The 12999-nt window shown below is 43.8% G+C and overlaps 1 protein-coding gene across 1 annotated transcript; it reads left to right on the forward strand.

Moving 5' to 3' along the window:
* Window positions 1-6355: 6355 nt before the first annotated feature.
* FZD1 (frizzled class receptor 1) lies at window positions 6356-12761 on the forward strand. Its single transcript, XM_019443278.2, has one exon. It carries the CDS (start codon window positions 7915-7917, stop codon window positions 9871-9873), a length of 1959 nt encoding a protein of 652 aa, XP_019298823.1. The 5' UTR covers window positions 6356-7914; the 3' UTR covers window positions 9874-12761.
* Window positions 12762-12999: the final 238 nt, after the last annotated feature.

The following is a 12999-nucleotide window of genomic DNA, read 5'->3' on the forward strand; positions in this document are numbered from 1 at the left end:
TGTTGGAAATGACACTATGTGGCTTCTAATCCTAAGTCATGAAAGAACATGCAGTTTCTGCCTCATTTGCTGGAACACTGAACTGCCATGTACCAAGTCTGACTACCCCTAGGCTTCCATGGAGAAGTAACATCAGAGTAACATCAGTAACATCAGAGGCCAGCCATCCCTGCTTACAGGCCAGTCATTTTGGAAGTGAATCCTCCAGCCCCAACTGTTCCGGCCCTCAACTGCCTGAGTCACCCCCTAGCTGTTGGAATCCTCCCTGCTGAGTCCCCTGATTTTGTGGTGTATAGATGAGTCATTCCCACTGTCCCTGTCCAAATTCTTGAGTCCATGAATCATGAGCATAATAGAATGGCTATCATTTTATGCCACTAAATTTGGGGTGGTTTATTACATAGCAATAGGTATATGGCACATTTAGAAAATAATGGATTTAGAGATAGTCGTGGGGTAAAAGGGAAAATAAACTATATCAAAATCATCAGATCCAATCTTGATCTGTGTGCATGCTTTCTAAATATATATCAATTTTTAATGATGGCAAAGTTTACTCTCTTCTTTCTAAGCTAAGATCCCTGTGTTAATCTGAAGGGCTGGCAGCAAACAGAATGCCATATAAATTCCACAGACTACAAGGCCCTGAGGGGAAGCACACTAGCCCATGTAGCAGAGACTTCTCTTACCTCTATTCTAGAGAGAGCTGAGGGGAAATGAAAGCTGAAAAGAAAAACCCTTGGTTTAAATAGACCCCAATTGCATTCCAACCTATCAGATCAATAATGCAGAGATTCCTAAAATCAATATGCTGAGGCAGTTTTATCAAATGCACTTGCCTATTGATTAATATTCTGACTTTTAAATGTAAATATGCATACTTCTTTGTTGTGATCAGAAATACAGAATATTAAAGCCAGCAAGATATACTATAACCATTTAGATCATCACCCTAATTTTATAAATGAGGAAACTGAGGCTCAGGAAAGTAAGAAAACTCACTGAGATAAAAGAAGTCCCTTTCACCCAGCACTGAAGAATATTCCAAAGTCCAGGACTTTCTTCTGTTGCAGAAAAATGTAAGACTGGCGAGTACATCCCCTAAAGGTGTACCCCATCAAATCAGATCACAGGAAGGCTACACTTTTGGTCTATTTTTTCTTTTTCTTTTTTTTGTCTCCTTACGGAAACACCTTTCCCCACCTAAGATACACCATTATATCTTGGTTTTTATCATGGGCAGATATGAGAAATGGCCATCTGACATTGCCCTATGGCATTTGATATCCTTTATACTAAAACATCCCTAATAATTGTCTTAGAGTTAGGTTCTTGGCAGAATTTTGTGTTCCCTAATGAATTTTCTTTAATTAGGTTACAAAAGTTATGGAATTTATCTTGTTTCCCTTGGCATGCTACCATGGTAATGCAGATGGTAACTGCATTTGAATTCTGGTTCTCCTACTGATACGCTGTGTGAGCAAGTCAATGTCTTAAGCTTGTATTTCTGTGTCTTAACTGAGGATCTTGCTATCTGCAGCAGCACTGTCATGAAGATTAAGTCAGGTACTATGATATGATAACTTTCATGGGAAAAAATGTTTTTCTTTCTCTTTTACTTTTTTCAAATATTAGGATCTTTTTAGTCTTAGATGTCTAATGAAGTACAAATAGCCCAGTGCCGTTCTTTACCATGGCCAAAGAAATGTTGTCAGATCTGAAATGCAATGCCTGGTTGCATGTTCCATTTGTTCTTAATCATAGTCCCAAAGATGATATTTTAAGAAGAATGTGTACTAATACTTTAGAAACCATGGATTGACTTCCATGATACTTTCAGTCATAAGATTCAGGTTAAGGCAAGAAACAACAACAACAACAACAAAACAAATAAAAAATAATTTGATTATGCTATGTTTTTAAAAGATGCACAACATTATTTCCCCCATACACAAAAAAATGTCAAGCTGCCCAGAAATGAGAGCAGAGAGGCTTGCTCACAGAGGCACAAGATTTACTTGTTCTCTTAAAAACTTCTTTCTGCACCAAAATGATTCCAAAGTCTGCGCCCCACATCTTAGCCAATCAGAAGGGCCTCTTTTAGCTCATGAAACATAAGGTTTTAATTTACAAGGGATCATCTATATTTCTTGCCCAGAGCCTCACAGAGGACTACGTTTTAAATCCAACACAAATGCCTATATGTTTTGCAAAAGTTTTCCCAGATAGTATACACTATTTCCAATTGCATAATGACAACAGAGTAATTAAAGCAGAGTCATGAGACAGCTCTTTCCATCTGGTCTTTTGGAGAAACTGGTATTTAAGTAATACATTTAGTTTTCATACTTTTATACTTTTTATACTTTTTTACTTTAATCCTCGAATTACAGGACAAATGGGGTAATTATTATCCAACTTTGCTGATGATAATTCAATGATGATTTCTCTTTCCTTTTACACTTCTATTTTTTTAGATGTGTTTTGGTGAGATTTGTGTACAAAGAATCCATGATTTGTATTTATATCTACACCCTTCTATATTAAAATTTTGAGTCTTACCATGGTTAAAATGTACATTCTAACAAATCATAGCTGACCCTCAAAAGATAAGTCAGTTTAGGGTCTTACTATGAATCAGCTAGAACTAAGATAAAGGTCAAGATAATCAAACTGACTGTCTCTTTTGATAAGTTGTTTTGGGAAAAGCATCTTTATTTTAAAGATGGACCTTTCAAAGAGAGTTTATAAATTGAGGCTCTGTGTATAAATGAATCCAAAAACTATCTCACCAATGTCAAGAGCATATTTGTTTAATAATGAAGGGAAAAAGGAAAAAAGAAAAGACAGTTTTAGAATGGTTGCAAAAGAATACAGAGGTTTGGGAAGATAAGAATTAGCTTATGCAGAAATTCCCGGGTTGGAAATTCAAGAAGGAATAAGGTAGAGATTTAGGGTGAAAGCTTAGACAGTGTCTCTAACCTACAGTGTCTGCAAAGGCAGTATGATAGACTCCTAGGTGATGCCTCCCAGGTAGAAGGCAATAGCATAGTCTGGGGTTTCTCTATCACTATCAGCTCCCTAACCAATCAATATCCCTTCACTAGGAATTCAAAGAGAAGACTGAACTCCTGACATACAAAAGTGATACAGAGGTGAAAATCCAATCTTATAGTTTCAAAGTATATTAGGTCTAACCCAGCATTTCTTTTTTTTTTTTTAATTTTTAAATGTTTATTTATTTTTGAAAGAGAGAGAGACAGAGTGCAAGCGGGGGAGGGGCAGAGAAAGAGGAAGACACAGAATCTGAAGCAGGCTCCAGGCTCTATGCTGACAGCTCAGAGCCTGATGTGGGGCTCGAACCCACAAACCGTGAGATCATAACCTGAGGCGAAGTCAGAGGCTTAACCTACTGAATCACCCAGGCACCCCTAACCCAGCGTTTCTTAAACTGCATTCTACAGAGCATGAGGGTCAAGAAAAATATTTATATTCTGAGTCCCAGAGGTGTTACCCCTATTATCCTGGTATAGAAAACTATGTTAAATACTGAGGAATCACCAATCTGCACATCTCAGAAACCACATTTTCTTCTATAATTTTTAGGATAGACATGTTTATTCAATGGAAGTCCATTGACTTTGGTCTGACACAAGGCCTACCCTGGTACTAACTGGCTATAGAGCCTTGGACAAGTTGCTTAACTACTTTGAGCATTTGATTCTTCATCTATTAAAAGAAAATAATAATTAGTACCTTGCCTCAAAGAGTGGTAAAATTTACGTGACAAAATGTAGCATACATAGGGTACATTAAGGAAAAAAATGCCAAATACCTACAATAGCTGCTCAAAAAATATAGTCTTAGCCCGTATTATAATCTCTGTTATTCAACAAAGACAATTCAAACCTGTCACCCACAAGCCAACAACAAAACAACTCACCTAAAATTTCAAGGTCTGCCAGGTTGCCTGTGGAGACTTCACCTAACTGCTTGCGTGTCCATGTGCACTCAACTGTATGGAATTGGAACTGGATCTCTAGCCCTGGGAATTATCCACATTCAACCTGACATAAGTAGTCTGGAGAAACTTCAGAAGATTTGGGAAAGGACTGATAAAACAAGATCTTTGATATAAGAAAACTTGACTGAGTCTGAAGCTTGAAGAACCAATTTCAAGGAGAAACTGGGTTATGTTTATAGTTTTTGCCTAATTGAAATATTTTTATTGCAAAGTTCATAATAGTTCATACTTATTTAGTCATTTTTATCTATGGATCTCAAACATTTCCACATCCTGAGAAAATACTATATTTTAGATTAAGGTAAAAATATGCTGCTCATATTTCTCTTCTAACATTATGTTATCCACAGCCTGCGTCACCTCCCCAAAAGACTTTCCATAACACTAATTGTAATGGGTTACAACAACTCTGAACTGTTCTTGATTTTAATAGCTTCCTCTATATCAGATATGTTTAATAAATGAAATACTGGATTGCTATAAAATAAATAGAAGATCTAGGTTTTTTTACTTTGGAAGACAACTCTCAGGAAATGATTTTTTTTTTTTTTATTTTACAAGGCCTTTTTTTACACAGTCTGAGAGAAAACTACAGAAAACTGACTCTTTTTTTTTAATTAAAAGCATTATAACTACTCAAAAGAACATAAAAAGGGTTAAAATAAGCATCTAATGAAATTCAAACCAAACAAGGCCATTTTACCTGAAGTTCATTCTTTAACTTTTCTGGGTATTATATTCTTCATTGTAAGAGGAGAAAATTCACTAGTTCCTAGATGATGTCTGGTTCCTTCCAGTGCCATGATCCAGCAAGAATGACTTTTTTTTTTTTTTTTTTTTTTTTTAACTCTGATACCATGTCTGAGCCTCCTCCCTAGTAAACTTCACTGTCCAGTGGAGGGTAAACTAAGCTCAAGAATTTCAATACAACAACTTTTGAAGCAAGAGAGTGTCACCTACTCTGAGGAACAGAACTGAGCACTCTGCCTTAATCCCTATGCCCTATTTGTTGGGGGGAGAAGAGGGTTTGGAGCAGTGGTGTTGGTGGGTGCTTAATGCCTGTGATGCTTAATGCATGTGATGCTTCACCAATGATGACCTTGAGAGAACGGAACACCAGACAGATAAGTCTTTATAAGAGAGGAATGGTAGAAGGAAGTTGTCTTGGTAAAGTTTCTAAGCATGGGATACTATCAGCAGAAGAATGAGCATCAGGGCAGAAGGCTAGAGAAAAAGTGTCCCTGGGAGACTGTGGGCTGGAATGCCGGAAGGTAAAATGAACAATTACGGACTGTGAGGGCTCAAAGGACCTCAGAGAGCACCTCCTTTTCAATATCAAAATCTTACATGAATTATTGTCAACACACATACACACACTCACAAATGGAACCTGTTGTACATTTAGTACCTGTTGCATTTTCTTAAAAAAAAAAACAGGCACTAGGAATCCAGAAATACTTTAAAAGAAATATATATTTTATGAATTTGCTATGTGCATGAATATTTAAAGAACAATAACATATGTACCTAAGACAAATAGATGTCATTTTGGTTTATCAGGTAAAGATACAGCTGCACATCCTTTAGAGACACCAACATGCATAGTGATGATCTTCAGTGCCCTGTTAGTATATGGTACAAGTAACACCCATCTTAAATAGTGACCTTTATGTCTAGACTAATGTTCAAGCTTCCCAATGACAACGTGGTCCAGGTTCCATCTTTCACAGTCCTTCTGAAGCCACCCTGCTGTATATGTGGGAGAAAGTGACCCTCAATAGCTTCCTATTGTCTGTAGATTATTCAGCCCAAACTTTTTAGTGTGGACTAAAACTTTCTCCTGCCTTCCTTGAGATATCTCAGGCACCCTCACTCCTCACCCCCACTCCGTTTGGCACTTTAAGCACTATAGAGCCTCTGTCTTTTGCACCTTCCACCCACCTCTCTATCAGAACACTTCTCACCCATTTCCACTGGCTGGCTGCTTCCACTGTGCTCATTCAGCTTTGGGATGGGCGACAAGATAACTGATCTACCTTTCTATGCCCTACTGTACTATGACTTCCTGTAAGGCTGGGCCATGTCTTGTACATCTCTTTGTAGTCTACTACCTAATATCGCTTATAACCTAAGAGGTGCTTCCTAAGTATGTATTAAACAAATGGATGGATAAGCAAAAGATAGAAAAAAAATTTGTAGAAAAGTATCCTGAAAATCTAATCATAGGTCAACAAATCCTAGATAGAATTAACAATACAATGGCAATTTACTGATAAAACTGAGTCATGTTGTTAAAACATCGTTTTAAAAAACCTTACGCAGAAACAACAAGAATGTAAGGAGGCTGAGATGAATTGTGTTGTTTGTAATTAGGAAGGGAACGTGCAGTTAGCTCTTTTGCTTTCAGACTTCGCTGTTTGCTAAACTGGCATCCCCAGGTCCGCACACCAGTGGAAGACCACGCTGCAGCCCAGCCTGGCTCCTAACCGGCCCAGTTTGACACTCCCAGGAGTTGCCCCTGTGCCGTGGACGTTCCAGCCCTGGAAGGCTCCAATAGCTCCCCCACAGCTCAGGTTGGTCGCTGGCGGTGCTCCTCCGGGTCCGAGGCACTTCTGGAGGCTTGGGCAGAGAGGACGCTCCCGAAGAGAGGTCGTCGCATTCTCAAGTTTTTCTCTCTAAATATTTAATGGTTCTCTCCCTTTGCTTCTGTTTCTGACTCGATCACAGAGGAGAAAAGGGGACTACAAGAAAGATAACAGTAGCGGATGGCGCACCTGGCTTTACTTTTTCAATTCCGTCAAAGTTTGTGTTTGTGTTTTGTTCTTGTTCTTCATTTGACAGCAATCCCGTGAACTTCTCCTTGGGGGAAATGGCGCGTCCAAAGCCCGCCAAGCCCAGCCTGAGAGCTCTTGGACTTATTAGAGTAATATTTGAAACCAAACCTCGATAGACATAAACTCAAAGGAAGCCCTGCGCTCCTGAAGTCAAAGGCATCTGTCCTGATCGCGGTGCTCGGTTTGCTGTTTGTAACCAGAGTTAAGAGCAGGATTTTTAAACATGAAAATGGATAAAAGAAAAGCTGAGTCCCGAGGTCCGCCGACTCCTATTCATTATCCCCAGCAGCATATGGTACCATTCTCCTACTAGTGCTCGCCCTTTCTTCCGCAAAAGCAAAAGCAACCAAGCCTGTCCCGCTTCATAGCAAACCCACTCTTTGTGCCGGAGCGGTGCCTCTGCCACCACTACTACTTCCTCCTCCTCCCGCCCCCTCCTCCTCCCGCCAGCCGCCGACTTTCGCTCAGGGAAGCAGGCGGCGGGTGCCCTTTGCGCGGGGAAGCCAGTGCCGCGATTGGGCGACGGTCCCTGAGCCTCCAGTTCCGCGTCGGTTTCAAGGCTCCTCCCTCCTGGTGAAAGACAGACTGCGGGGCGCCTGGAAACCGGTCCGAGGGCGCGCGAGGGAGTGGAGAACGAGCGAGTTGAGGGATTGACACAAATGGTCAGGCGGCGGCGGCGGAGAAGGAGGCGGAGGCGCAGGGGGGAGCCGAGGCTGCTGGGCTGCCGAGAGTTGCGCGCTCTACGGGGCCGTGGCCACTAGCGCGGCGCCGCCAGCCGGGAGCCAGCGAGCCGAGGGCCAGGAAGGCGGGACGCGACCCCGGCGCGCCGGAGCCACCCGGGCTCTACCCGCCGCCCACGCTTCATGAATCGCAAGTTTCCGCGGCGGCGGCGGCTGCGGGACTTGGAGCGGGAGCCGGGGGAGCGGGCTGAGCGCAGCTCGGGCTCGACGGAGGCCACCGGCGCGGAGGAGATCTCCCCGGACGCAGGGGGAGCCGCCGCCGGCCGCGCCACTGCCAGCCTCAGCCGGGCGGCGCCAAGAAAGGAGCCGAGAAAGTATGGCTGAAGAGGAGGCGCCTAAGAAGTCCCGGGCCGCCGCCGCCGCCGGCGGCGCGAGCTGGGAACTTTATGCCGGGGCGCTCCCAGCTGGACCGGTGGCGGAAGGGAGCGGAGATGCAGAGAGCCACCGCCGCCGCCCCCCAGCTGACTCCGGGCGCTTGGCGCGCCGGCTCCTGCTACTGCTTTGGCTGCTGGAGGTTCCGCTGCTGCTGGGGGTCCGGGCGCAGGCAGTGGGCCAGGGGCCGGGCCAGGGGCCCGGGCCGGGGCAGCAGCCCCCACCGCCGCCGCCTCAGCAGCAGCAGGGCGGGCAACAGTACAACGGCGAGCGGGGCATCTCTATCCCGGACCACGGCTACTGCCAGCCCATCTCCATCCCGCTGTGCACAGACATCGCGTACAACCAGACCATCATGCCCAACCTTTTGGGCCACACGAACCAAGAGGATGCGGGCCTCGAGGTGCACCAGTTCTACCCCTTGGTGAAGGTGCAGTGCTCGGCGGAACTCAAGTTCTTCTTGTGCTCTATGTACGCGCCAGTGTGCACGGTGCTGGAGCAGGCTCTGCCGCCTTGCCGCTCCCTGTGCGAGCGTGCGCGCCAGGGCTGCGAGGCGCTCATGAACAAGTTCGGCTTCCAGTGGCCTGACACGCTCAAGTGTGAGAAGTTCCCGGTGCACGGCGCCGGCGAGCTGTGCGTGGGCCAAAATACGTCGGACAAGGGCACCCCGACGCCCTCGTTGCTCCCGGAGTTCTGGACCAGCAACCCTCAGCACGGCGGCGGGGGGCACCGTGGCGGCGGCTTCCCGGGGGGCTCCGGCGCGTCGGAGCGTGGTAAGTTCTCTTGCCCGCGCGCCCTCAAGGTGCCCTCCTACCTCAACTACCACTTCCTGGGGGAGAAGGACTGCGGTGCGCCCTGTGAGCCGACCAAGGTGTACGGGCTTATGTACTTTGGCCCCGAGGAGCTGCGCTTCTCGCGCACCTGGATCGGCATCTGGTCGGTGCTGTGCTGCGCTTCCACGCTTTTCACGGTGCTAACGTACCTGGTGGACATGCGGCGCTTCAGCTACCCGGAGCGGCCCATCATCTTCCTGTCCGGCTGCTACACGGCAGTGGCCGTGGCCTACATCGCCGGCTTCCTGCTGGAGGACCGAGTGGTGTGTAACGACAAGTTCTCCGAGGACGGGGCACGCACAGTGGCTCAGGGCACCAAGAAGGAGGGCTGCACCATCCTCTTCATGATGCTTTACTTCTTCAGCATGGCCAGCTCCATCTGGTGGGTGATCCTGTCGCTCACCTGGTTCCTGGCAGCGGGCATGAAGTGGGGTCACGAAGCCATCGAGGCCAACTCGCAATATTTTCACCTGGCCGCCTGGGCCGTTCCGGCCATCAAGACCATCACCATCCTGGCGCTGGGCCAGGTGGACGGCGATGTGCTGAGCGGGGTGTGCTTCGTAGGGCTCAACAATGTGGACGCGCTGCGCGGCTTCGTGCTGGCGCCACTCTTCGTGTACCTGTTCATCGGCACGTCTTTTTTGTTGGCCGGCTTCGTGTCCCTCTTCCGCATTCGCACCATCATGAAGCACGACGGCACCAAGACCGAGAAGCTGGAGAAGCTCATGGTGCGCATCGGCGTTTTCAGCGTGCTTTACACGGTGCCAGCCACTATTGTCATCGCCTGCTACTTCTATGAGCAGGCCTTCCGGGACCAGTGGGAGCGCAGCTGGGTGGCCCAGAGCTGCAAGAGCTACGCCATCCCCTGCCCCCACCTCCAGGCGGGTGGAGGCGCCCCGCCGCACCCGCCCATGAGCCCAGACTTCACAGTCTTCATGATCAAGTACCTTATGACGCTGATCGTGGGCATCACGTCAGGCTTCTGGATCTGGTCCGGCAAGACCCTCAACTCCTGGAGGAAGTTCTATACCAGGCTCACCAACAGCAAACAGGGGGAGACCACCGTCTGAGACCTGGGGGTTCAGCCCATTCCCAGCCGTCGGCTTCGTCCCAGCCACTCCCATAAAGCTGGCCCCATGGAACTCTTGCCAAGCCTGGCTACTCGAGGCTTTCTCACTAGCCATTCACTTTTCGCAGGCTCCTTTCAACAACACAGCTCCTGCAAAATCTTTGGTCCCTTGGGGCAAACGGACTGGAGGGCCCAACTGCCACAGGGGGGATGGACAGACCACTCTGGTTCTCACTCTCTGGTACCAGGACTGTACGCTTTTATGATTGTAAATAGCCTGTGTAAGATTTTTGTAAGTATATTTGTATTTAAATGATGACCGGTCACGCGTTTTCCTTTTTCTGCCTTTTCCTTTTTTGTTGTTTTGTTTTAAGTTTTAATTATTTAGGGCGGTTTACCCATTTGAGGCTTTTCCTTTGCCTTTTCAAAGTACTGCAGAGGTAAAACCGGAGCTCACGGTGCTCTTGCTTGTTCTGGCGCGCCCCTCCTTGAGGCAGTCGGGGTGCGTGTGGGGCTGCCTGTGGGGCTGCGCGGCCCAGGTCACTTACCGCCTCCGCTTTCTGCTCCTTCCTTTCCTTCATTGCTTGGGGTCGGGGCTCTTTAGATATAGAACTCCACAGAGCTTCCAGATCCGGGGGTAGACCCTTGCCCATCCCGAATGTGCCCTTGTGAGGTGGGGGGGGCGCACATTGTGAAGGCCTTGCCCCTTTATTGAAACTGAATTTTTCACTGTAGAGAACCTTAACTCCTAGCTTCAAGGAGGTCCACAGATGTGGGCTGCGGCGGTCCCAGCCTTCTTCCACACTGGCCTCCAAAGCCCAGGCATTCCCTCCTACGTAAGTTGGTTAGAGGGTGAGTGGGATAACCAGTGCCAAACTTTTTCAAGTCTAATTTTTGGTGGATGAGCTCATTTCATTCTCTAGTGTCTAAAACCTGGTATGGGTTTGGCCAGCATCATGGAAAGATGTGGTTGCTGAGATTTGGGAAGAGGCTTGGAGCTTTGTGTGGGTCAGGAGAGACTGAAGATGGGGTTTATAAAATGTTAATTCTAATTGCATACTGATGCCTGGCAAACTGCCTCTAGGACTGAGACAGCCCGCATTTAGATTTTACCTTTCTGTAAAATGGAAACATTAGGTCACCTGGAAAGCTTTGTTAAGGAGTTGATCTTTGCTTTCCTTAACTGGATAGCAGAACGTAAGCTGAATAGGAACACTTGAAGGAGATTTCAGTGTAATGGACTTTCTCAAAATGAAGTGCTTTTTATTATTTTTAAATAATAATTAGACATATATAAAAAAGTTTAAAATGTAAAAGTTGTATACTTTCAACATATTATTATGATTTTTCAGCAACACAGTCTGAGGGAGGAACAATCCACATCATTAAAAATAACCTTGTAGGATTCCAGGAGGTAAAGGAGGTGGAATAATTGGTGGGGTTAGATCCTGAAATAAACAAAACATGGGCATGCATGGTAAAGGGACAGTGTGTGCTCCTTTTTGGATTTACAGAAATGCGTCAAATGTAAATCTTTCAAAGCCATTTAATAATATTCACTTTAGTTCTCTGTGGAAAAGAGGAGAAAAGCAAGCCTCCTGATTGTATTGTTTTAAATTTTAAGAGTTTATCTAAATGCCAGTACTTAGGACCTAAATTTATCTATGTCTGTCATACCCTAAAATGACAATGGTCTTTGGATTTGGTATGCATTTATTCTGTTCACTATCACAAAATCATCTATATTTATAGAGGAATAGAAGTTTATATATATATAAAATACCATATTTTTAATTTCACAAATAAAAAAATCAAAGTTTTGTACAAAATTATATGGTTTTTGTGCCTGAAAATAACAGAACTGGAACTGTCTGAACTATCTTTACATTTTATAGTGTCTCATAGCCAGTCCCAAAGTATATAAATTCAGGAATTCAATGAAAAAGTCTATCCTTAAACATTCAGACGAGCCCTTCCAAAGATGTATCCTACTTGCAATGTTGCAACTGACATTGCCAAGTTCCTAGACATCATCTGCTTTCATGATAGTAACAATATAAAATAGAAGTTTCCAAATTATTTCTTTACTGAGAGGATTATTAAAAAGAGAACTCTAATTTTAATATTAAAGTCTTTTTTTTTCTTTCAAGGGGTAAATTTACATGACTTTTTATCATATGGAAGTTTATTTAAATCATCAGGCATCACCTTGGTCATGATTTTTTTGAGGTATTGTCTTTTTCATAATCTTGGATATTCCAAAACCATAAATAGGCAATCAATAAATGGTTAACTGACTGTGTGTTTATAAGCATTTTAAACAGTAGTTGGGTGTTTAAGGTTGTTTTTGTTGTTTGCTTTGGAAGACCCCATTTTTATATTGTTCAAGGAACCTTTTCCAGAGAAATTATCTAGTTGGTCTACTCTTAGTCAGAATTTATATATATATATGTGTGGGTGTGTGTGTATATATACATATATATATATATATATATGTATATATATATAATCTATATTATATCTATATATACATATATACATAATATACACACACTAATTTTTATAAAATAGAGGTGCAAAGTTTACTTATATATATTACAATATGGAAATAAGGTTATGAGAAATGGAAAACATCAGATGAAAAACCTCCAATACCTTTGGAAAACAAGTCTCTTATTCTTTTATAGACTAAAAATATTTATATTAAATTTTCCCATGAAAATATTTTGTGATAAAACAACAAGGAACTAAAATGAAGACCATTGATGCAATAGAGTTACTTTCATGGTTATAATGCAATTCATTGTCTTTTAAGTCATTATCATTATTTATTTTAAGGCAAATGAAAATATTAAATCTAATTGAAAATACAGCATTCAATTTCACATAGCAAGATGCAATTTTATGTTCTTTTTTTCTTTGTTTCGTTAATCTCTAGTAGATATCTGAGCAGGTTTTGTTGTATAGACATTTTAAAAAAGGAATTCTTAGGGCAAATTAAAACATATCTCCTCTCTAGGTATTTCAATCAGATGATTTCTGGGGGAAAAAATTTAAGATTATTAGTCTCAATCCATGAAATAAATACAAAGCATTCTTATTGTGGATGTCCTTAAAATGATGCAAC

This window comes from Panthera pardus, unplaced genomic scaffold (genome assembly GCF_024362965.1).
Source record: "Panthera pardus isolate Hobbes unplaced genomic scaffold, ASM2436296v1 HiC_scaffold_8, whole genome shotgun sequence".
In the NCBI taxonomy this organism is placed as follows: domain Eukaryota; kingdom Metazoa; phylum Chordata; class Mammalia; order Carnivora; family Felidae; genus Panthera; species Panthera pardus.

Bases quoted from the DNA above. Each gene is read 5' to 3' on its own strand.
- FZD1 (XM_019443278.2), top strand. From the start codon at position 7,915: ATGGCTGAAGAGGAGGCGCCTAAGAAGTCCCGGGCCGCCGCCGCCGCC.